Source organism: Molothrus ater, chromosome 1 (genome assembly GCF_012460135.2).
Source record: "Molothrus ater isolate BHLD 08-10-18 breed brown headed cowbird chromosome 1, BPBGC_Mater_1.1, whole genome shotgun sequence".
In the NCBI taxonomy this organism is placed as follows: Eukaryota; Metazoa; Chordata; class Aves; order Passeriformes; family Icteridae; genus Molothrus; species Molothrus ater.
In genome coordinates this window covers 102280139-102304793 of record NC_050478.2, presented here as the reverse complement: position 1 = coordinate 102304793, position 24655 = coordinate 102280139, and the positions used below count along the sequence as shown (strand labels likewise).

The 24655-nt window shown below is 36.9% G+C and overlaps 1 protein-coding gene across 5 annotated transcripts in view; it reads left to right on the top strand.

Moving 5' to 3' along the window:
* PTPRM (protein tyrosine phosphatase receptor type M) overlaps positions 1–24655 on the top strand; it is a 441653-nt gene that overhangs the window by 358671 nt on the left and 58327 nt on the right. For all 5 annotated transcript variants that reach the window (XM_054515015.1, XM_054515010.1, XM_036405775.2 and 2 more), the window contains one exon: positions 21571–21658. In XM_054515015.1, coding sequence (XP_054370990.1) covers positions 21571–21658 — 88 coding nt within the window. The remainder of the gene's footprint in view (positions 1–21570; positions 21659–24655) is intronic.

Here is a 24655-nt window from a genome sequence, read left to right as displayed (position 1 = left end):
CAGTGGAATATCTGGGATAAATACAAAATTATTTTAAGAAACAAAATAGGGGGGAAAACTCTCTGAAACCAGTAGACATACAGATCCTTGTTTGGGGAGGCAGAAAGTATTACAGACAAGCAGGAAATTTTTCATGGAGGATGTTTGCCCCATAGGTGCCTACTTTGAATTATTTTTCTCCAAACCACTCTTAGAATAATGTCCGACTTTGAAAGAAGTCTGATAAAATTTCCATTTTCTGCTGTCATGCAAAGCCATAACAGAATCCTGTCACTCAAACCCAGTCTCCAGTTGCATCTTTTCTTTTTCTTTGGTTCCAGCTGGAAGACAAATTTGCTGCCACATGACACTTTTAAGACTTGTGCTTCTGGCACCCTGTTGTGAAATCTTGAAAATAGTAGGAAAATTGAGTATTTTTTTTAATGTTATGTTATTACAGCTACTGGTAGGACCCAACTAGCCCTATTTTTTCCTGCATGTTCCTTGTGACTCCAACTAATTTATCTCACCTCCAACCTGTACATTTATATTACACCTTTTTCTCTGATTTTATTTGATATTCTGCAACACCAGCTGAGACAGTCAGTACCATAATCAGTACAGGTTACTTTCTATCCCACAAGACACAAGTTACGCAGAAAACAGAAAGACTCTGGAACACTGGGTGAGGATGGGGGCATTAATCCACAGTGTAAATACAGGAAGGACAGCATCTGTGTCTTCAAGAACCAGGGGCAGGTAACTGTTTCTCTCCTGTTTTTGTAATACAAAGGAAAACTCATTAGGCATCATAAACGTAACAGAGAAGGAGATAGAAGTGAAATAGGGGGAACCTGTCCAGTGAAAATGGCATGGAAATTTGTTAGAAATACTCATCCATAGAGATCACTGCTATAATTTTTTTTCAAGTTTTTTCAATCATCTGTTCAGATGGAGCTCAGAACAATTTCAGAATGACCAGTTTAATTTTTAATCTTTAATATTGGAAAGTTGCAGTGGTTTGCTTAAGCCATACCTTTGGTTTAAGCCATACCTTCAAAGAACTTTGTTCAGGCATAACCATTTTCTTCACACTGCTGTGGGATTTGCAAAAGCCTTCCAACAATACCAGGTAACTTGTGTCTGGATGGGATTATCCCAGATACTTGAGCACTGGAAAACCTGGCCCTGTGGAGATCGTGTAGGGAGGCTGAAGGCGGTAGTAAAAACAAGCAACTGCCTTATCCACAAAGCATGTTTTGGCTTGTAAATCCTAAGGTACTCCAGATCAATACCAAACTGTTGATATAAAGTAATCCCAAACCTGAAACGACATTCACAGGTGAATAGCCTATGTTAGTAGTGACAGCTTCCCAGTGCATGCAATATCCATTTAAGTCTCGTAGAAGAATGGGTGTCTTCCAGTTGTTGATCAGCCAGAATCAGTTGTCAGCAATTTTAACTGTATGGGAGTTTGGGATTTTTTCCATTAGGAGGAAGGACACTTATTTTGCTGAATGTCTGTTGTTGTCAGCGTGTTTTTTGCAATTCTAAACCTGTCCTTTATCACCCTGAATTTCTCTTCTTAACAGATTTCACATGGAGGAGAAGTGCTGTCATAGTGCTTAATATCATTCACATGACACTGCCTTATGTCACAGTGTGGTTAACTGCCCAGTGATCAAGATGTCCCACAACTTTCTAAATCACACGGTTTTCCTGTCCCACTCTTCCTAAGTGCATTTTCCTCCAATTTAAATAAAAGTGCATGTATATGCAGAAACAGCTCTCTAATTTGTTTTGTTTAAGCAGGTTTAATTAGAATTTATTCTTATCACAGAAAATAGATTTAGGCAGGTCATGGCTTCATTAGAAAGGCTTTGTGCTTTTATCTGTTTGAATAGTAAAATTGCAGAGGTGTACAGAGTAGAGCATTTCCAGTATCCTTAGGATTACTCTCAGTGGGGTGTAGGCAGCTGTTTGCTCATGCTGTGATTCAGCTATTCTTGGTACTGATCAGTCTGTGATTTACTTGGGTATGGACCTCTTGTTTTCTTTTCTCAGCTGCCTAAACAGTCTGAACTGTGTGTGATCTCAGGCAGCAAGGACACCTAACAAGAGCAAGGATACCTAATTCAGCCAAATTTTTTTCTTCATGAAAGTCTGCCAGACTAAGTCTTGTATGTAAAGTTTAGACCATGTTTTAATAAAAGCCTGGTAGCTTTAAAGTGCATCTTTGATGACCATGGTGTCTCTCTAAGCAGTTAAAACAGAGACTGGTGGTATTGATCCATTCAGAAAAATGTTGGTCCACTCAAAAGTCGTAAGATATAGATTCTTAAGCTGATCAATTGAATGGATAAACAAGTGCAGGTTGTTCTTGTGTAGAAACTCTGGCAGCTATTTCAATCATTCCCTGCTTCTTCTGAGTCTGGTAGTCCTGGTTCATGCTGAGGCAAACATATGAATGAGTACAAAATATGTCAGCAAGAAAAAATGTGCTGTAACATGTCATTTTTCTTGTCCTGAAGATGCCCTGGGAGTCTTTTCCATGATCTGATATTTAGCAGACATTTGTTTTGTATCTCAGCATAGCTGAACTGAAAATCTAAAGCGAATTTAAAGCATGATAAGCACCTCTGATGTTATTCCTGATCCTTAATGAGTGAGTCTGCAAAACCATTTAAAATGGATAATTTTAACTGTTGCATGCAGTTTTGTGGATGTGCCTCTGGCACTTCATTATCCCATGGTAATTAAGTTTCAATTTGCTTTAGGAGATTGTGGGGTTTTTTTCCCATCTTGAGTCCAGCCATCACAGCAGTCTTGCACAACTGGTTTTAATCTTCCTCCCCTTTTTATTGACCTATGACTCCATCATTAGGATCTTTTATTCTCTGAAGACATGGCAAAATCTTTCTCAGTTTATTCTGGAAAGATCTATGGGTGTGTGCAATGTAAAACTGGAGCAATAAAAGAAATAGTTTCAAAGTTTCAGTGATTATTGTCAACTTAGTACTGAGAGGATCTTTGAAAATCCTGTATGCACATGTGATAAGTCCAAGTAATTAAGAGAGGGGTTATATAACATTAATGGAAAGAATTAACCTTTTCATCGTACTGCTTTCTTCCTAGAGAAGAGGTACTCAGAGGTATATTCTTATTAATAACAAACACTCGCACATCATTCCACTATTTTAGCATGTGGAATCTGTTGAACATTATTCTCCTGCCTGTCTTGTCTTCATCCCCTTTGGCAGCCACAGGTTGAGAAACAGTCAAACTGTACTAAGCAGACTTCTCAGTATATTTTACTCTGGTTGTCCGTTAGTGAAGTCATTTTTGCTGACTGATCTTGCTACTGTGCTTTACCTGGTATGAAATTTATGCTCTCTCTATACCTATTGAAATCAGGGTTTAATTTCAGATTTAGCCAATCTGTGTATTGTTATGGGCTATTGAACACGACAGTAGGAAACTAAATGAGGCCACTGAACGTCATTTCAGTCATAGTGTGAATTTCCAGAGGGAAATCTGCAAGAATGCCTTTAATGCTCACAGCTGTTAGGTGATAGGTTAAACATTCTAAATGCTAGTGACAAGTATGATTTGCAACAAAGAAAAGTTTTTGAAATGTTGCAGGGCCATTTGCTGCATATTTGCACTAGCCTGACTTATTAATTATTCAAATAAGATATTGAATATTTGATCAGAATCTGTAATCTCTTCTTCAGTTAACATATTATTTACTTTGGAAAAGTGCTGATGTACCATACTTTTCCCATTGCACCTGCAAAAATGAATTGGTCCTATTTATGTGCACAGAATAATATATTGTGCTTTAATGTTCAAGATATTATTCATTACTTCCTACCCATATAAGCCTTCTTTACCTTCTTCATATTTTATTAGTGCCCTTTAAAAAGACATAAAAAATCAGTCATGTAGCTATTCCATTTTGAATTATGCAGATGATGTTAAATGCAATTATAATCTATTAATTATATATACACGATGTGTTTTCTACAGATTGCATTTATTCACTACAAATAATTACGCATTTTAGTCCATTGCTGGTCTCATGACCAGAGCATTATTACTGGCTGTTTGGAAAGTGAGAGGAACACTTTTCAAATCAAATTAGCATAATTTAGCAATTGGGGTTTTCATTTAGCATCAGTTTATCCACAGCATGTGTAAAATATGCAATATTTTCTATAATGCATTAGTTTTAAATAAGTTAAAGTAGCCATTACAAATTTTTCAGGAAATGAAAATTTGTATTTTTATGTAGCCTGTGGCTCAGAGTGTCTTTTAAGACATTTTCTAACTGGAAGGCAACACTTCTTCTTGCATGTTTCCTGTAGTGTTTTAGTGATTGTCCTGTCAATGGAACAGATGCTTATCATTTTCCAGCAGGAATTTTTTTTCTTTTTTTTTTTTTTGGTTGCAGCATACTGATTTGATTGGCCCAAAAGAGTCTGCAGGAAGTGTTAAGTCCACTGAAAGTCTTCCAGGTCATAATTGGGCAGACAAGGGGGCTGGCAAGCTTCTATGCTCTCTTGCTGGTTTCCTGCCATTGCCTCTGTCTCTATGTGATAGCTGCTCCCCTGGTTTACCCATCATGCCGGGTCTCTGTGATGCCCCTGCCTGCACTGTCGTGGGGCTGTGCTGTTTTCTGAGCTGCTTGGCTCTGCATCTGTCTTATGAATTAACAGTGAGGTCACCTGGGTGCTCAGCAAATCATTTCAGAGGTGTAGGGGACATGGCCTGCTAAACAGCTGTGAGAAGATGCAGGTACCTTGGTCAGGCAAAAATTAGCAGGGGAACGATGGGCAGAAAATCCTGATGGGAAGTCCAGAGTACCCATGGGAACAAAGCAGCCCAGGAGGTGAGCAGAAGGAAAAGCAGGCTGGCTTTGGGGACTTGTGAAATACTGTCAGTGAGAGTCACTATTTCAGAAATGACATTATGGCAGCCATGTAAAATTACTGGAGTTACTGGGGTTGCAGCTCAGTTCAAGACTGATGAAAATTCATATTGACACTTCTTCACAAGACAGAAACAGCAGGTCAGAGTCACTCAACATAAATCCACACACAAAAGCTGAAAGGTTTAGATCTACAGCGTGATTTGGAATCCAAGATAGGGAAGACCTTAAGCACATGTTTAAGTTCAGTTGGTTTTAAAGGGGCTTAAGGGGCTGTTTTGAAGTTGCTTTGAATATACCTTCTTTCCTGTTTTACATTTTACAATTTACATAAATGGAAGCCACACAAGGGACATCATAGACATGCTCATATAATGGTGAAGAAGCTTGAATATCCATCCACAGAAATGGTGCAGTTTCTTCCCTTAAGGTCTTAAAAAGATTCATGACTGACAGTGCTCTGCTTTGGCCTGTGTTAAAAATAAATGGATCATGTTTCTGTAAAAATCAGCTGAGCCCAGTTATTACTCATCTAGCTTTAGGTGTTTGCCTATGCTATAATAACTGTTCTTAGTATATTACAGAAAAGAAGTTCTTGTATCTAAAAGAGACAGGTCTGGGTCTCCAACAGACAGATGATCTCTGCTCCTATATCACACACCAAAGGGAATAAAAAAAGAAGTGAGGACCTTCCTTGATGCTTGGGCTGGGGCTGTTTAGAGGCAGACATAGCTGTGGCTGCCTTCAGCTAACAAGGGAGCCTGCAATAAAGGGGACATAAGCTCTTTTGGTAAAATTGTAGCTTTTTGTCTCTGACCTATACATAAAGGGTTCCTTTCTAAATAGAAGGCCTCCTACTGCTTACTTTGGGACGGTGGAAGCTTCCACAGAGTTGCAGTATTGCTTCCTGAAGTAAGCATAGTTTCTGATTAGTCTGGGAGATGACAAAGGAACACTTTGCCTTTGATGCTTAAATACCTGGTTGTATCACAGAGCTTAGAGTTTTGAAATGAGATAATATTACCATTCCCATTGTTTACACTAAATATCTCCATGAGCCATCTCTGTGCTTTTCCTTGCCAAAAATGATGGCCAAACAACAGACTTCCAGTATGACATAACAAATGTTAGAAAGGTAGGTCAGATCCTGCATCCTCTACTCAGGAAATAGCAGTAAAAGCAGCCACCTCCAACCCCACATGAATAGTTAGAAAAGGACAGAGGGGACTTAAATAGATGGGGAAAAGCTTGTAGTGCGATGCTCTTTTTAGATTTTTCATGTCCTTCCAAAGTCCTCTGAATCTAAGCATGACTGTCAAGTTGAGACACATGCTTTTTAATCTTGAGAAAGTCTGCATGCAACAGTTTGTCAGTCTTTTGTGATCCCAGTATTGCTCTTCCATGTGCTGTCAACCATTAGTCAATGCCAGAACACTTTAGTGTATTGTTTGCTTGAAAAGTATTTCAGTAACAGTGTCCTCTGTATTAGGCTGTGATATCTGCTGAGCTTTTGTTCACTTAGCCTTGATTTTTTTACCTGCAATTGTTTCTGTTTTTCATTGGTGTCACTTGTCAAGCTGGACAAAGAAAACTAAAGTAAACCTCTGAAATTCGGGTTTGTAGTTTTGCTCATTCACCCACTCATACTTAACTCCAGCTTTTATGCTCTGTGTAATACTGTTGTACACAGCTTCCCTAAGGCTGGCATAATAAACTAGGTAAAGATTATATGAGTAAGGAAATCCTTACAAATGCCACAGAGCCACTTTATCTGGTCCAGTACCAAGTCTCTACTTTCGTTCTAGGACAGTGAAATATTACCCATTCCTGGCTGCTGTAATACCCCCTTAGGATATTCTGAGCTGTGCCAGAGATCAGTGTTACTTCTGCAATGGTAACAGCAATTATTCATTATTTCTTATAATACAGGAAATCAGGAGCACCCAACAAAGCTATTAAGCAGCAGGTTTAAAATGAACAAAAGGAAATATTTTTCACACAGCACATAATTACATCGTGGAGCTCATTGCCTCAAGATGCTGTGAAGCCAAAATTATAAATGGGTTAAAAAATGGGCTAGAAAAATTCATTATTAAACACAATGGCTGTGTGCAGTCTCTGGCTGAGGAAGAGATTGCTCAGGAAAGCCATTGATTGCTAGAAGCTAAAAGGGTATGCTGGGGAAAGATTCACTCTCTGTTTGCTCTATTCTTCGTACTTTTTTGTAAACATCTGCTACTAGTTCTGTTGTAGAAAAACTAATCGGTTGTATGGACCTCTGGTTTGACCCACTGTGGCTGTTAACTCACATCAAAAGGAAAAAAATAAATCAATACTCTTGTATATACACAGCAAACAGTGTGATGTGAAATAGTAATTTTTTTTTTTTTTGCCTTACTGGTAGTCAATTTTATAGAACTAACATCACTTCAGTTTATAAAGGACACAAACTGCTTCTTAAATCAGATAGCATCCTCAGTGTTTTCTAGTTTGTTTCTTTTACCAGCAGTTCTCCAGGTCCACTGCCTTACTGGTAGACTGCAGGACTGCTGTGGACTGGGCTGCAGCTTGATAATGCTGTAAAGGGAAAGAGGAAAAATGAAAGATATTCAGTTGTAAAATACTTTCATATAAATGCATGTAGTTGCTGTGCTAAAGCCTAATCCTTGAGCCTTTATGCTGAGCAGTTCTTTATTCTGCAAAGAGTCTCATTTCCATTAATTAGACCCTTTCAAGAGAGTTGTACTGATTAGAGTACATTGAGGTAGTGAAACTCCTAGTGTGGGCAGTAAACCATTTCTCATGTTTTGGAGAGCAAAAGGGGCACCATTATCTGAATTTTGAAGTTAAACAGGTTGAGCTTCCAAACCACACCAAAGCATATGCTTTGGTTTTGCACTGGGAAACACATTTAAATATAAGAAAATTTGGTGTCTTGCTGCTTTCCTAGTAGTTTTCTACACATTTCGGTTTTGCAACTGACTTTTTAATTGTCTCTTCTTTTACAACATCAGCAGCTTGAATTTTGAGTTTTGATGGTTACATTGTGAATCAAGTCTATAAAAGCGACAGTAGCTGGAACATACAAAACTATTCGAATACAAGGAAAATCACATAAATTGTTCATGCTTTTATATGTTTAATTGTAGATCTAGTGTGAGATTGACATATTTTCCCTCCATTTGTCAGTTTTTTCCACAGCATTTGTGTTTATTTTACTGGTATTTACTAAGCATGTGTATCTCTGGCACACAAAGAAAGCTAGAAAAGCTGTGCTATGTGCAGGATTTATGGCTTCTTTGAAGTTTAACTGTTTTGTGGATTGCTTTTTATTTCTTGCTATTGAGACTGTGTGTTTCTTAACTTTTAGTGGCATTTTTTATAAACACTTTATTCCTGCCATTAATTGATATTTGAACATTGCTTATGTAGAAGGACAGTCTAGTTGGGAAGCATGTCTTTCGTTTTGACATAACTAGGAGTGTGTTTTCTTTTAGCTGAGGTATGCTACAGTGGAATTGCCTTAAATATCTTGTAGGGGATCAGGTTGCATCTTTTAAAAATAGTCCTTTTCCAAGGGCCAGGAAACTAATGAAGTTACTAAGTTTTGGTCTAACTGCACACTGACACAGAGGTCTGCTTGTGCTTGATCAGTATGAAGCATATACCTGCACATACCTGAGCATACCTGAAGCTCACTTCCTGCCAGAGTCCCTGGAAACCTGACTGACAAATCTGGAAGTGTAATAGTAAGATGATTTTTTTTTGGTGTCATGAAATATTTGGATAGTGCTACCCATATGACTGTTTTAATGTGGGGCAGCAGTGTTTTGGAGTGCTCAAGCTTAATAGTGCAGTAATACTGAAAAAAATCCTTAAAAGATTGGTTTCCTCTCTGTTTTCATGAAGAAAAAGGGAAAAAAGTACTCTATAGAAAGTACTATATTGATTGTCACTAATGCACACCACATTATGCTGAAATTCATGTGCATAAAGCAGTGAAGTACTTCATTCACCATACAGTTTCTGCCCACACCTGGAAAAGTTTCAGCGTGTTCTAATGAAAAGCAGAAAAATTGTCTTGATTTGCGCCAGAATTCAAGTTTGATCTGGTATCGTATTAAGTGTTTGTATTTTAGGTGATATGACAAGTTTAGTTGCCAGCTATTATGACTACAGTGAAGTTACAATGAATGATAGCTTCCACATTCAAGTACCTAATACAAAAAAAAACCCCAAACCATACTCTTTTGAGGTATTGTCTCAGATATACTTTTAAATGTATTCCTATGGAACTAAGATTCAGGCTGACATAGAGCAAGGTAGGGAGCCAGAGTGAGACATGTAAGACCTTACCTCTCTCTTCAGCTGGAATGAGGTTGTAACCAGGTGGGGATGGATCTCTTGTCCCACATAGCAAGCAACAAGACAAAAGTAAACAGCATCAAGTTGGTGTCAGGGGAGGTTTAGACTGGATATTGATTATTCCACCTAATGTCAGGATTGGAACATTTCAGTGCCAGGTCACTCTTGTCCATTTAGCTTACTCTTCATCATTTTATCGTGGTCCATTTGCAGAATTTGGCTCATGGAGTTTATTAATAAATCTAATAAATAGGGACGTTGCTGGGTTGCTATTTTAAACAACTAGTAATTGCCTTAATGAGAAACAGATGCCTGGAATCTTTGTATTGTCTTCTAAGGGAAATATTTATATAGAGACTCAAATTTTTTAAAGTTTTGTTTTATAGAGGGATGCAGAAAATAAAGGCATCTGCTGCTATTCAACAGAGCTGTTATAATGTTGGCTTGCCTCAATGAATCTAGCTTGAGTGCAGTGTTCTAATGAAAGGAAATGTAGAATAAAAATTTAGAGCTGCAATGTATATAAATCTTGAAATGTCCACGGATAGCTAATAAATTGCTGTGTTTTGTTCAGTTTATGCAAAAGATAAAATCAAGAAGCAGATTGCAGAAGCCAAAATTATACATCAAGTCATTAAACCTGAATCTTCATTACTGAAGAATTGTTTTGATACTCAGCAAGATCAGAATCTGAACAAAAGAGTAGCTAGGTGACATGTTCAGAGAGTCCTGCACACCAGGAAAAAATCCACAGAATAATGTCATAGGTATGATCTAAGTGCCAAACTATGATTGCTCCTTTTCTGTTCCTAAGGCTCTGAATATAAACAATATTTTGCTCTGATTTTCTCTTTGTGACTAACCCTTTATTTCTTTGTTAAGTTTCATGTCTCATAATCCGTTTGTGTTAACATAGACTTGGTAACTTTTCAGGTAAGCTCTCTTTACTTCATGTCCTCACCACATTGTCGTTTAGAAAAAAAGACTGTTCTGTCAAACAATGCTACTTTTCTTCCCTTTTTTTTCTTCTTTTTTTTTTTTTTTACTGGAGTCTGATTGCTGTGAGTATTACATTTGGGTTGTTAATTTACTAAACTGTGTTACTTGTACGTAGTAATTTTAAAACACCGCCAAACTAGAGGAGAAGAGACATTCTTGTTGCACATCTGCTCAGTAAGTAACTCGTGACACTCAAATTCCCATCTCCATCATTATTGCTGGAGATAGATCTTTTCTGTTAGTTAATTCAGTACTTATTTCACTTGCAGAGTGTATTCTCTGAATGTAGCTGTGTCAGTGATAAATATTAAGAAAGAGATATTTGCACTGGGACATTCAGAGATCCCCATTGTATTGCACAAGGTCAATACAAGTTCTTTCAAAGCTCTTTGAAAGTTTCTCTTTTGGAATATAATAGGTGGTTACATAAAAAGAGAACTGGACAATCAAAATGTCCATCAATAAGCTCCTGTAAATACAAGCTATAGTGGAATTGTCACATATGCATTTTATTTTGCTACTGAGAAAATATTAGTATCACATATCAGATGTTAGATGAATGATGCAGAACTGCTCTTCAAATAAGAGCATTTAGGGACAGCAAGCCCTTTTGTCCCTCCCTTATTGTTAATTTCCACAGAGTACTTCCACTACACATTATCCATTAGCTGAGCCTGGGTCATTTGAGTAGCCTTGATTCAGTGCATTGTATATTTGAATGAACTGTCTGGTTTTAAGCCTGGTTGATGAATTTCTGCAGGGTTCCCTCTCTTAGAATGAGGAAGTGCTGTCTATACATTTCAAGCATCAAAATAAGGCACTTCAGGTTGGTGAGCTGCAGCTCTTCATTAGTGTGCCTAAGCAGACACTGTTTGTTCTAATGAGTAGTCTTGGGGCTGTATTGAAGGTCTGCTGTCTGTCAGTGTACAGTGAGCAAACTAAAAATAATTAGGTTAACAATTGACAGCAACGCTTGTCATCATTGTCAATCCCATTACTACCTCTACTATTTCTATTCTGATTATCTTTATGTGCTTTTAAATACTCTGTATTATTCTTTCAGTAGTTTCTCAGACAGATGGGAAATCGTCTAGGACCAACACCATTTTTTTGAAGGTTTTACCCACCTTTCCAGTAAGTGTGCAGTTGTCCAAAGGGGAGATGATTGACAGGGAGCAATTACAGAGTGAGAGCCTGCAGAGGGATGTCTGGGAAAAGGGAACATAACTTTAAAACCCAGAGCCAGGATTTCTGAGCAGTGAAGTAGCGGGGGCTCCCGTTGCTGTGGAAGTTCTCAGTGGCTCTACTGTGACCCATTACTGCTCTCCCCAAAGCAGAAAGTGTACCAAATGATCAGCTCAGGGACTGGATGCCAGCCAGCAAAAGTGATAAATAGACATGTAGCTTTTAGATAGGACATCTTTTTTCTTTAGAACAAGAAACTGCTGGCCTAAAAGTCAAGCCCAGAGGAGTAACTGATTGACTTTATATGTGCTAGCAAACAGTATATTTGCAAACAAGCAAAGCAGACATTGAGGCACCAAAGTTTCCTGTGAAGATCAAAAAATGTAATGAGCCAGCACAATGTTTTTGAAAGGGCACTGTAAGTAGACCTTTATCTGTTTTAGCATACCCTACTGCTCTTACTTCCCTTGAAAAGTTCTATCTTATCAATGGGGAAAAAAACAGTGCAAAATATTTGTGTTCCATCTGTGCACACTAGTGTTTTCTGGCTTTTATCTTGTAGTTAAATGTGATGTCAGTGTTGCCTTGTAGCAGAATTAAAATCTTCTTATGTGAGCTTTGTTTCTCTCTTATCTTCTATTCAAACTATATTAACTAGAGCAGCCGAGATACACTCATGGAAACCCTTGAGGCCCACTTAGTGAGCCAAATCTGAGGGGTGCTTTATCACTTCTGAAAGGTTAGATCAGCTGTGTGTACATTACAGCTTGGATGAAGATAGGGGAGGGGTTTATTCACTTTTCAAATTCAACATTAGTTTGCTTTTGTTTCCTTTTTCCACGTGCTGTTTTCTGTTCCTTCAGGGAATTTTATTACATTGAAGGTTTTTCCAAATTGTGTGGTTCTAAATCACAAACAGCTTGTTTTTACAGGGGATTTGAAGATCTTATCAGGTTTTCTCTGCCTGAGTTAGCTGATAATTTAAAGTCAGGCAGTTCTTGTGAATTCTGAGGTCAGAGCACTGTCTCAATTACAATGATCTATGCTGATAAAATCAGACAAAAATACTACTGGATTACCTAGAAATGTGTTGGAAGTCACCTTTCCTATCAATGCATGTGTCCACAAGTTTAATGTTGATCACCTTTCATAGGAAATAATCTTCAGTAAGCAGAAGGGCACAGGTATTAAATAGTCTCTTTTCAAATAATATAATTACTCAAAGAACAATGTCACAGGCTTACAGGGTCAGTCAAGTCATGGAAAAATATTTTCCCATGGAAAGTATTTCCCACTTCAGAAAAGTTTCTTGGAATCCTTAAGCCTTGTTTTGTTCATTACATAGCATATCTAAGCAATAAATGAAATACCTCTCATCAATCACTATGTAAAACACAATTGAACAGAAAATTTTAATGGCTGAAACACAAAACTTAGCTCACCACTTCAGTCAAATGTAGACTTTTTCTTGTGGTGCCTGGAATTTTTTTTTGTAATTTCTTCCCCTCTCCTCTCTGTCTCACTCTGAGTTTTCCATTTTAATTTTTTTTTTTCTTTTCTTCCATTTGTTTTATCTTTTTGTTATATTTTAAACCAATTGCAAACCCTTCTCTTTACTGCAGGAAGAAAAAATCTGCAGTCCTTGCCTTCTTTTTTCACAGCACATTGTATCTTTATGCTCTACTTTAATAATATTTCATTAGCTCTTTGAAACCATTCCCTGGGGCAAGTTTTATTATTTGTAAAGTAAATCAAATATCAAAGTGCTAATCTTTAGGAGGAAAAATGGGCTAGACTCAGAAAAAATATTTACATCTTTTATTAGCTTTTTGAATTAAAATTTAAAGTGCACAAAAAGATTCCAAATAATTTTCTCAAAGCTCTCAGGTACATTAAACCAGTTTTTAGAAACCATCTGCCTACTAACATTCTGAGTACATTAAAAAAAATCTAGGAGTGATGTACCTCTGAGTTCTGAGTAGCATTGTGGAAGGAATGTTTTGCTTGGCAGAAAGGGACTTGAAAAATAGTTTCCTGAATAAATTGGAAATTAAAAACAAGAGGTGAAAAATCTGGTTATAATGGTACCTTGGAGACCTACATTAGCTCAAATTTAATGCCTCTGCTTTCAAACAACATTTTAAGACACCTCTTTGTTTTGACCTCATTCAAACCGTGTCATAGTAACCACAATATTTTCTTTCTTTCCAAGTCCTTTGAGGTATTTACATGTTAGCCTTCCAAAGACAGCGTAAAGAAGTCAATTTAGGATTTACCTTACCTACACATTCAGTGGACTGTAGGTGGCCTGGAGCCCTGCCCCTTTTGTGTAAATCATAGAATCCCAGAATGGTTTATGTCGGAAGGAACATAAAAGATCATCTCATTCCTCCCCTCCTGCCATGAACAGAGACATCTCTCCCTTATTGCTCGGAGCCCCATCCAACCTGGCCATGAACTCTTCAAGGGATGGGGCATCCACAACTTCTCTGCTCCAGTGCCTCACCATCTTTGTAGTGAAGAAATACCTGTGTCCTGGTGGGTGGGATTTCTCATTAAGAAATAAATGACTCTGCACCATTCTTTGCTCACATGCGTACAACAAATGTGTAATTACATCCTTTGGAACAGCATAGGGGGGAAGCAAGGAGATGGCACAGTTCATGAGTAATGATGCAAATAGTTTTGTTCACAAGAGGATAGATTGTGCCTTTGTGGTGGTCAAAGTCTTTCTCTGGTTTCCTATCACAGCATAGAACTATCTGGTATTCAGAGTAACCTGTGTTCATTTACTTTATGTTTACAGACATTACAGTCATGAGTCTTGCTCAAGTTCACACTCCTAATTACATACTGTGTAAAGAAAATAAAAGGTGGGGAGGAATGGGAGAATGGGACGATAAGATAAACCCATATGCGGTACATGAAAAGTATTCATTAAATCCTCCAAAAGTAGGAAATTCATTTTCATAAGAGGAAATAAGTACTGCTTGAGACCAACTTTATTTTCCTTTACACACAAGTAAAAAATAATATATCCTGCAGTTTAGTTACAGTACAAGTGTACATATTGTACCCAGAGGGCCCTTTCTATAAAAAAGGATCATGAAATCCTATCAGCATACTATATTTTTCTGCTGGAGATAAATCAGGAAGATTAATGAGGTTAAGTTATTGCTGTCTAGTATGCCAGGGAATAAGTTTCTAAATTAGAATTTTAATTGTATGCTTTATTGCAGTCCTCTTACTAATTCACCATATTTCTAAAATCTTTCCTTATACAGTAGTCTTAAGGAATTTTAAAGGAATAAAAGTAATGGAGTTTTTAAAACTTAAGTAGGTGAAATGGTAATGGTTCTGAAAGCCTATCAAAACTAGGCAATCTGTCAAATCTTCAGACTGCTCTGCAGAATCTATAAAGATTTCTATTCCTGCTGTTGAATATTACAGGTGAGTTTCAGGTATTATCTTCAGTGTTAGATAGCAAGAAAATAAGTTACATGAACAGATCTTAGAAATAAGTTGGGTTACAAATATATGGAAAGTAATTCTTCATTAGTTATTACAGAAGTACTCTATGACACTCTGTTTTTGCAGTCTTTTCATGATTTAAGACCAAATGACAATTGATTATTGGGGACTAAATGTACTAAGCTACCAAAATATTTCAATCACCAATATGTGCAGTTTTACAAATCACACAGCTTCCATTCCACATGTGAGAACACATTCCAGGTGAGAATTCAGGTGGGTCTGTGTGGTGGTTCCAGCCATGCCACCTGTTCTCCTACAGTCTCTCAGATCACCTCATCCCCTGGGTTTTTTGCCCAAGCAACTCTAGACACTGTCAAATATAGGACTAGGTAGAAAAACAAAAACTTATTCTTGATTATCTTGTTCAAATGCTCTTAGCACCTAAAAGCTAGCCTTCAGAATGGCTGGTACTCACAACCTGCTATTCCTGTAGGTGTGCCACACCTTCACAATTTTCACAGTGACTGACAAGTCACTTTCACTTAAGTTACTTCTCTGTTCTAGTGAGCTACTCTCTTGTCCTAGAGTGGTAACTAAATTTCATGTCTATTTCCCAATGCTGTTGTCAACTAGAGCTAACTCATGATATTTGGTGCAAGTATCTAGGTCATTCATAGCACAATACTGAAGCAGTTTATCATTTTAGTATGTTTTCTTTGTGCTGCTATAGGTTGACTAGACTGCCCAGTTGTCCAGGGAGTAGCAAAGCCTATGCATTTAAAAATACAAACATATTAGAAAATGCACTGACTGAAAGCACTGCCTCTGAAAAGTGAGCACACCAATGCAATCACAGAGTTAGTACCAGATTTTGTCTTACCTGTGTGGTTTTAGTCCTTGTTTTGAAATCCAAGTGTTAAGGCATGCTGCAGTAGGTCAGTGGAGGAGGTAATAGTTCCCCTTCCATTTCAACATTTAATGTAGGCAGTTAGTATGATGTTTAGTGTCTCAAAAGACTAGAAGGACTTTTGCTTTCCTACTCTTCTCATGTGTAATGCAGACTAACCTAAATTCACCTGAGAAAGAAAAGACTGTTTTCTACCTCTGGCTATGCAAACCCTTGAATGGGTGTTTCTGGGTTTTTGTACATCAGTTCAAGGAGGAACAACCACATAAAGGTGCATTGGGAACAATATCAGAGAGGAGATGTATGTCAGACTATTAACTCTGTATCTGCTTTAAAACTAATCTGCATCTTACCTCTCACTCCTAGAAAACCTTATGTAAACTATCAGCCTAATTTTATCAGAGAAATCTGAACACAACAAGGCAGTTTTAACAATAACCTCAATATATTCTATTTGCTACAGTCTTTATTGGGCTTTGGGGTTTTGTTTTTTTTTTCTGTCTTTAGACTTAGGCTACAGTAACACACCAGTAAGTGCTTTATAGCTTCTAAAGGCAGTTTACATTGATGAGATAGATTTTCACATTGGCTCTTGCAACAGACACTTTTCAAGGACAGGCACAGTAAAATGTTTTTTTAAATTCCATTATTTGAAAACTGGACATAATTCTCAGTGATTGAAGCTGACAGAGAAGGAAAAGCTGATGGTGAATATATTCTCTAGTGGCAGGCTGTCATCCACAGATGCTCTCTCAGTGACCAAAGCAGTGACTGAAGTAGGAAGAGCTGCTTGCAAACTGGGGGTTGCCATCACTGAAATAATTTGCCACTGCTCCCAAACACTTGGGGAGATCTATTACTTACAGGTGATGCATTTTCAATGATGAAAGCTTCCCTCAAAGTGACTAGCAGATTTCTTTTAACATGACTTTCAGGGATCCTGTTTAATTCCTTAATAGTCTAAATACTGATTTATCAACAAATGGAATTTGATTATTTCAATTTTCTGTTTAAAAAAACCAAAAGAGTTAATGTTGTTGTCACAAGAACATCTTAATATTCCAGATATTTAGCAGATTCTGAATACTGAAAATCCAATGAACTGACAGATTTACAGCACTCACAAATCTTGCAGTATTCATTAAACGAGCTTGAAGATCCTTGTCCTCCAAACATTTATGGACTTGCTTAAATGTGAATTTAGTAGGGTTTGTAAATACAAAGAGTCTAATGTGACCCTGAGATCTTTACTCAAATTTTAATGGATGCATTTTTTCCCATCTGTAACCTCCACATATAAAATGGACACAGCATTAGTGTTAAACTAGTAATGAATCTTCACTATCAAATTCAGGGCAGTTTAGGCATCTAATTTAGGTGCAACTCAAAGGGCTATTGTAGAAATATAAGTTTCTTCTCTAGCTAATTGAGTTTAGACAAGGACCTCCATTAGGATCACTTTAGTTGTCTGGTCTGGCTTAAAGTAGACAGTATGCATAACTCTCTGCATGTAACTTAAAAACAAATCCAGAGGTATTTATAACTGGATACATCAAATTACCAGTGTTGTTAAAAGACATCATAATCTGCTTATTTAGAAATGGCAATGGGAAATGAAAGCTACCAGTGAAGGAACTCAAGAGTCAGTAGAGAAAATCAGATACCATAAAGGTTGATACATTTAAAAACAAATTCACAGGTCAAACTTAAGATTGTTACACAGTGCAGTAGCGTGTCTTTGTACCTAAAAATAATATTCTTGCTTATTAAGTAGGCAGAGAGAGATTTATGATATCCTTTACTTCTCATTTCTTTACATAAGAGTTTGCATTTTGTAAATGACATTGTAAGAGACTCCACTGTTGTCACCTAGCAACTACAAAGTGTTTTTTGGAAAAATTGCTGCTTGGTTTTTGACTAATAATAAAAATAGTAATTCCACACTTCACATTTGTAGACCTTAAAGCACTTAGAAATAGGTTTTTTTTTTAAGTATCCTTATCTGGAAACATGAAATCTGGGATAGAAAGTGTGTTGGCAAAGATGACAATCAACAGAGATACAGATTTTATTCTGAAGATCTCACCCTGTTCTCCACATTCCAGCCTCTTCAAACCGTACTTTTATAGAGGTCCTTTCCAATTTTTTTTTTGCCTTATGAATTTTAAATTAGGAAAGGGAATAATCTAAAACATCTGTATTTGCAATGATTATCTCCCTTCTCATTTGAGATATTGCAGTTATTTTTTAGTCTAAGGGTCACAGTGATTTAGCCCTTGGCAAATATTTAATTTTTAATGGTAACCACTACAGTATTGAGTGAAAGCACATGAAAGTAGTACATTCATCCTAAGATGATCCTGCTCCTGCATCACTGACCAGTTTTCATGTTGCATATAAAGCAGTTCTCTGTAATTAATTTTTCTTCAGAAAGTGTTTTTATCCTAATTGTAATATTTTCTACTAACAGAATGGCAGCTGACATGCATACTGAAATGTCTGCTGTAACAACAGCTGGCTTGAAGAGTATTTCATTTTTCAAGAAGATCACGGAGGCTGGGTAGCCAGGCTTCTGTGTGATTTCAAGCTGAAGAAATACTTATTTTAAATTGTTTGAGAAATGTCCTCTACTCATTTTCAGTTCTCCATTGCCCTTGCCAAGCATTTGGTGGAGTGAAGCTGTTTGGGGGCCATATTTCTTCCTAAAAGTCCACAGTTTTAAGAAACTTGTAAGGATGAATTAGAATGAATAGCCACAATGATAATGTGTGGGCTGCTGTGCAGCAGCATCCCTGGAGAGTAATATGTCAGAAAAGAGATTTAAAAAATTTCTGTAATGAAACGTGTATTTCTCACAAGTAAGGAAAGATCTTGACAGATCATCTTTTATGAAATATCTGCTCTGTTCTTTGCTTGTGGGACAAATGAGATTTCTCCTTACAATACATTGTGGATTATCATTCTGTTGCAGTTTGTGTAATGGCAGCACACGGGGAATTTAGGAAATGACACTCCAGCTGTCTTTTACAATAACTGGGTTTTTTATGCTTTTGCACTGTAATACCTCTTCCTTCAATTATCTTTGCTGTACTCTTCTCACTGTAATACCAGTGTGTATCCTAAAATGAATTAAAAAGAAAAATGGATATACATAAATTATGTCTTATTTTCCCCATGTGATATGTTTTATTTCATTCACTAATTTATTGATAAAAACTCAAAAATAAATATCTGGAGTTCCTTTTCTGTAACACATTTTTAATAAAGAAAGTGAAGTCAGTAAGCACTTGCTGGAAATGTAAATCTCTTTCCTGGTCTTTGCTGTTGTGTGAGGTTTGACATACATATGTTCTAAAGAACAGAATTATCTTTGTTGCAGATAAATTTTTAGAAGATGATTTATCTCTAAGGCTCATTAAAGTTATCATTGTTTTCAGAAGTGCCAAACACTTGGGAGAAGTAGAACTTGTACATTGTATCTGAGACACAGACGAGTTTCCGAAAGCAGTACACTGCCCAGTGTATTTCTTCCTTGAATTCAGCACCATCTAAATCTTTCCCAGTTGCCTCCAGAGATTTACTATTCAATTGGTTTAAAGCAATTTTGTAAAAGTTCATTAGTGGGACAGAGAGAAGCAAGATGTCTCTTGGGAATATTTGGGTCTTCCATATTTCAAAGTGTGGGCTCAGAAGCTGTGTCAGGAGGACTCTTTCTTTGTAACAGCACATGTGATGCTTACTGAATTAAACTCAAAACCATTTGCTGGGTAGTGTCTTATGGATCAATTCTGTGCATTATTCTGTTGGAGAAGGACTGTAAAAAAACTGGAATTTTCAAATTTTAGGTCAGATGAATTGTTGGTTTGTTGTGTCTTTAGAGCTTTGCTGCTGAACATTTCCATTTCTACTTTGCCTTCATCTGTGTTTAATTGTTCATCACCCAGCTTTGTCTGAGAGTCTGAACTTTGCAAGAAATTGAGTAATAGATCTTTGCCCACAGAGAGTCATTCCTTATGCAGTTTGGTCAAATTACTAGAAAAGTAATTTCCATCCAGCCTGAGTTGGGAGTGCTCTAGAGTGGGAGGGCCTGCTTGCTTTAGATGCTGTTGGCAAATCTATAATCAGATAACGATTGACGCCTTTTTGGCAAAAAGCCCCAAATCTGTAAATCATCTTAAGATTCACAGGGTTACACTTCTCTATCTTGGTAGCAATCAGTGTTTCTCAGAGCTGTACCCAATGATAGTATGTTATGAGTAAGGAGAAATTTATTTGTATTAGTGGGTTTTAATAATTTCAGTTTCCAAACCGTTAAAAATTTTCAAAGAAAGTGCGAAAAGATGAAGGAAAAACAAATTGAAGCCACTGACAAGGCTTACGGTTTTCTTGAGTTATTATTTATAAACATTTTAGAAGTAGCCCATGTATTCCCAGGAATTTCTAGATCATAAATTGGAAACCAGCACTCTAGGAAACTTGTGAAAAGAATAGCCATTTTAGACTCTGAGTGCCCTTGTGTTCTATTGACTTCAGCAAGAGATCAAGGGTTTGGTTTGACTTTTATGCTCTTTGTTATTGGAAATCATTGGGATTCTAAAAACACCTTTTTTTAAATTTGATGGCAAAAGACAGTGATGGTAGATGGTTTTATGGGCATTATCTGTTTTAAACCACTCAGAATGTCTTGAGATCTTGAAAGAGATACAAACTTCACTGTGTTTTCTCTATTTAGTCTTTAGTATGGTACAAAAGATTTAATCTACTGGTCATTCTAGTAAAAAGATGAAGACATGAGTTAGTGCTGGTCACAATAATTATATAATTCCAGTAGTTTGCTTGGCAACAAAGTATTTTTTAACACAAGATTAATATTTCAATACAAAATTTTAAAATGTATCTGCATCATATGACTCATGGATACAGTGCATAAATCAGGAGATTGTGCAACTGCTCTTTTACACCACAGAAAGCACAGGACATATAGGGCATAACGACTTGCTTGCTGCCCTTTTGGCAGCTTCTGTGTTTTATTAATGTAAAAATAAACTTTTAGCACCTTCAACTTTCTTGTTTACATGAGATTTATAAGCTAAATGACAGCAGTTTGGTGGATATGAGATATATCTTTCCAAAAATGACATTGATTTTATTCTCTGAGAAAATAATCATCGTGGTGGTGTTGTAAATTGTCTTTAAGAGAAAAAAAAAAGACAAATGTGCTAGTTGAATCCATGGTTTTTTAAATGCCTGTATATGTTTTGATCCATGAGGTCATCTGCCAGCAAGTAAATGAAACTTGGGATATGTCAAAAATAAAACATATCAGTACAGTCTGTAATTTCTATACTCAAATACTGGAGCAGCTCCAACACTGATGATGAAGCTCCTTCAGCTTCACGTGTGTGTATGAGAACTGTACGGGGAATCTGGATAGCTCAAGTGAAGGACTCTCAGTGTTGCAAGAAAGCAGATTTGGAAAGGTTTAATAGCACTTCACTTGCAAATAATTCTTCTTGCTATTACACAGATAATCTCATGTCAAATTTTAAGTAACATCTGGAGCTATGCATAAATACCATTTAAACAGGAAACTCGTATTTTTGCTCAATAAATGAATCATTTAAATGCCACTTCAACACCCACAAGTACTGTTTGCCTTTGTCTTTTATTTAGCCATAAGGTAACTGTTTCTGCATGCTTTTCTTAATGTCACTTTCTTTCCTTTTTTTAGAGTTTCTTTGAAGGACAGTCTGCACCATGGGATTCAGCTAAGAAAGATGAGAACAGAATGAAAAATAGATATGGGAATATCATTGCATGTGAGTGTTGGCAGCATAATTTTGCACTTTGTAAACTTCCCTTCAGATCTGGATACAAATGACCACCAACCTTGTGCTTACATCAGGCTTACATTCCTTTTCCCTAGTTAAGAAAATAAAAATGAGGGAAAATGTTTCTTTTTTTTTATTTCTTGAGAAAACTGTCAGGTTTAATGCATTATCTCAACTGCCTGTTTACCTTCCATCCTGTGATCAGCATTTGGCTAGTGGAGAACAGCACCTTTAACCAGTACTCAGCTCTAACAGGTCCCAAACTGCTCCTGCCAGCTTAGCACAAGACTTACCCACATCAGTACCTAAAATACACATCAGGTATTTTAGGAGCTGACAGTACTAGTGCTTAAGTGTTCCACAGTAACAGAGACAGCTATCCTGGCTTAGGCTAGACAGATTTCAAGGAAAAAAGGTAACCTTTATGTTTTACTTTAAAATTCCAGGCTTAAAAAGGATTAGACATAGTAGTAATCAAATAACTTGAGGAGATGATAACATGCTTTGGTGACCCCTCACAAGATTTATGACCCCATAAATCTTGGATTATGAGAATTCCAAAGCATTGTGACTAGAGATGTTGCACATGAACATGGAGGCAGGAAATATATCAAGTTCAGTAAAATTATATTATTTAAACACTACTCTTGTTGCACTTAAAGGCAGGTTCTCAGTGTGTATGTAGGAGATGATCTTTTCCCTACATACGTGATGATGATCTTTTAAAGTTTTTTTACTTTAAAATCTAAATTAAAGATGTGGAGTGTATGTGTTTTTAACAGCCAGCCAGATAACCATGAGCAGGTATAAGCAGAGAAATAAGCAGCTGTCACCTTGTTTTGTAAGCATGAAGATGAAGAGTGATGTTTAAGGAGGGATCTTTCTATGATACTGCTGAGTTCAGAAATCATACAGAACCCAGCAGAGGAGAATAAGCCATGCTGATTGTCTCAACATTTGGAGGACCTGTGGAAGGAATATGTAGTGCATATTTGCACTAACTTCAGCACCTATCCTAGGTGGTTGTCCAGGCAAATACCTGCCTGGGTTTTCTCATCAGTGAACCACATGGACTTGACAGAGAGAAGGACAGATCTTCCAGAGAGAGGGTTCTGAAATAGAGCCCATTTGTATACTTCTGAATCTCCACCTCAGGAGGTCCTCTCTGCGGTGCATGTGTAACAAGTCTGGAGAGAACAGCTCCCAGCTTAGTGACCTACAGTAAGTGATGTGAATAGGGCCCAGCTGGGCTGAGACTATCTGCAGAGAGAAGACAGCTCTGTAGCTTGCTGCAGAATGAGAACCCACAGGAAGTGCAGATGGAGGCAAAGGCAAATTAAGCAAGAGATAATCTGCCACATGGTTTTGAGTGGATGTGATAGTATTGCTGTGTATTTTGGATGTACACTGTGCTATATACTGAAAAAGGAAATAAAATCTTCAGAGAAATGTGATTCTCATGATGGGCTGATGCATATGCAAAAGCAGATAAGCTAGAAACGGTTTTGCTTGTTTCCCTCCAAGCAATAATTAATGTATACAATTGTTATTTTGTGAGGATGTAGCAATACATTATATGAATAACAGCTAATCAGTTGAGAAAAAATATCAAAGTCAAAAATAAGAAATACAAGCAGTTTAGCGCTTATCCTTGCTTTATGAATTTTTTTTCCAGTCCAAGCCTATTACAATAGATCTTCTCTTGTAGTCAGGTTTAGTGTGTCACTCCTCTCTTTTAATGTTATGTTGGACATTGTCTTAAACCTTGACACCTTTTGGTTGAAGAAAGTTAGAAAACTGCTAGTGCTTTATGTCTGAGGTAATCAAGTGATGAATAGCCAGGGGAGAACACATAAAAGATATTAGATACACAAATCAATGACAATTACAAGTGATACTGAAGGCTTTCTAAGAGGCGAAATATAACTTGGGACATTTAGATCTCAATTTACTTGAAATGTCCTCAGTATTTAGCAGAGGGAGACAGTTGGATGGAGTTTTTATCAATAACACTTCCTGTTTATGTGGCTGTGAAAACAAAGACAACTCAAGTTATAATTAAGATCTACTAGAATTAAAGGCAGTATCTTAAAAGAAAAGCTGAAACTGCCCACAGTTTGTCATTCAATATGCAAATGGGGTAGTTAACTTTTTAATTATTTTATGTGTTTTTCTCCTGGATAAATAATTGCATTTCTCAGAGTCTGAGGGTACAGTTTGAATGGTCTACTTTTGAAAATTTGTCCCAGATAATTGTAAAAAGTATATGCTTCAGCTTAAAAGCATTTTAATAAATTGCTCTTTTATGCTATGTTCAAACACTTAAAAATACGGTGGTTTAGATGCCACTAACTATGGGTACATGATTCTAATGAAATGTATATTTTTTTCTGCATAGCATATTTTTTTCTATCCATTTACCCTTTTGTTTTAATTTTTCCCAAGATACTACTGTTATATTATTGCTTGTAGTCATTATTGTTCTCGGAGGGAGCTAAAACAATAGCAACAAGCATCCAGCGTTGCAGGAGATTGTCAAAATTTTAATATGCATTATGTTACCCAAGTGATGTGCATTTAGTTGGCTACAAGTGTGCCCTGCCCACTTTATGACAGTGGCTACAAAAAGTTGAATCATGATCACAGTCCAGCCACCCACAGAAAACATGTTCTTTCTTTACTGAACAAAAAAACCTTCATGTTTTCTCATTACAAACTATACCTGGCATGAACCTGCTAAATGAATCTTTCATCACCTAAGAAAAATTATGTTTCTGCCATAACTGTGTGGGGTTAGGCATGGATTTTGGTAAAATTTATTCGTTTTTTCCTCAGGAGAGATCTTGAGGGAATGGGAGGGGTTCTGTATTTATTTTTACCTAACTCAATATTGACTAAATGAGAAGAGAGTATTGATCACAGGTTTTAAAAGCAGATAAAGATTTTAGGTAAGACATTTATAAAAGGTTTGATTTGCAGAGAATT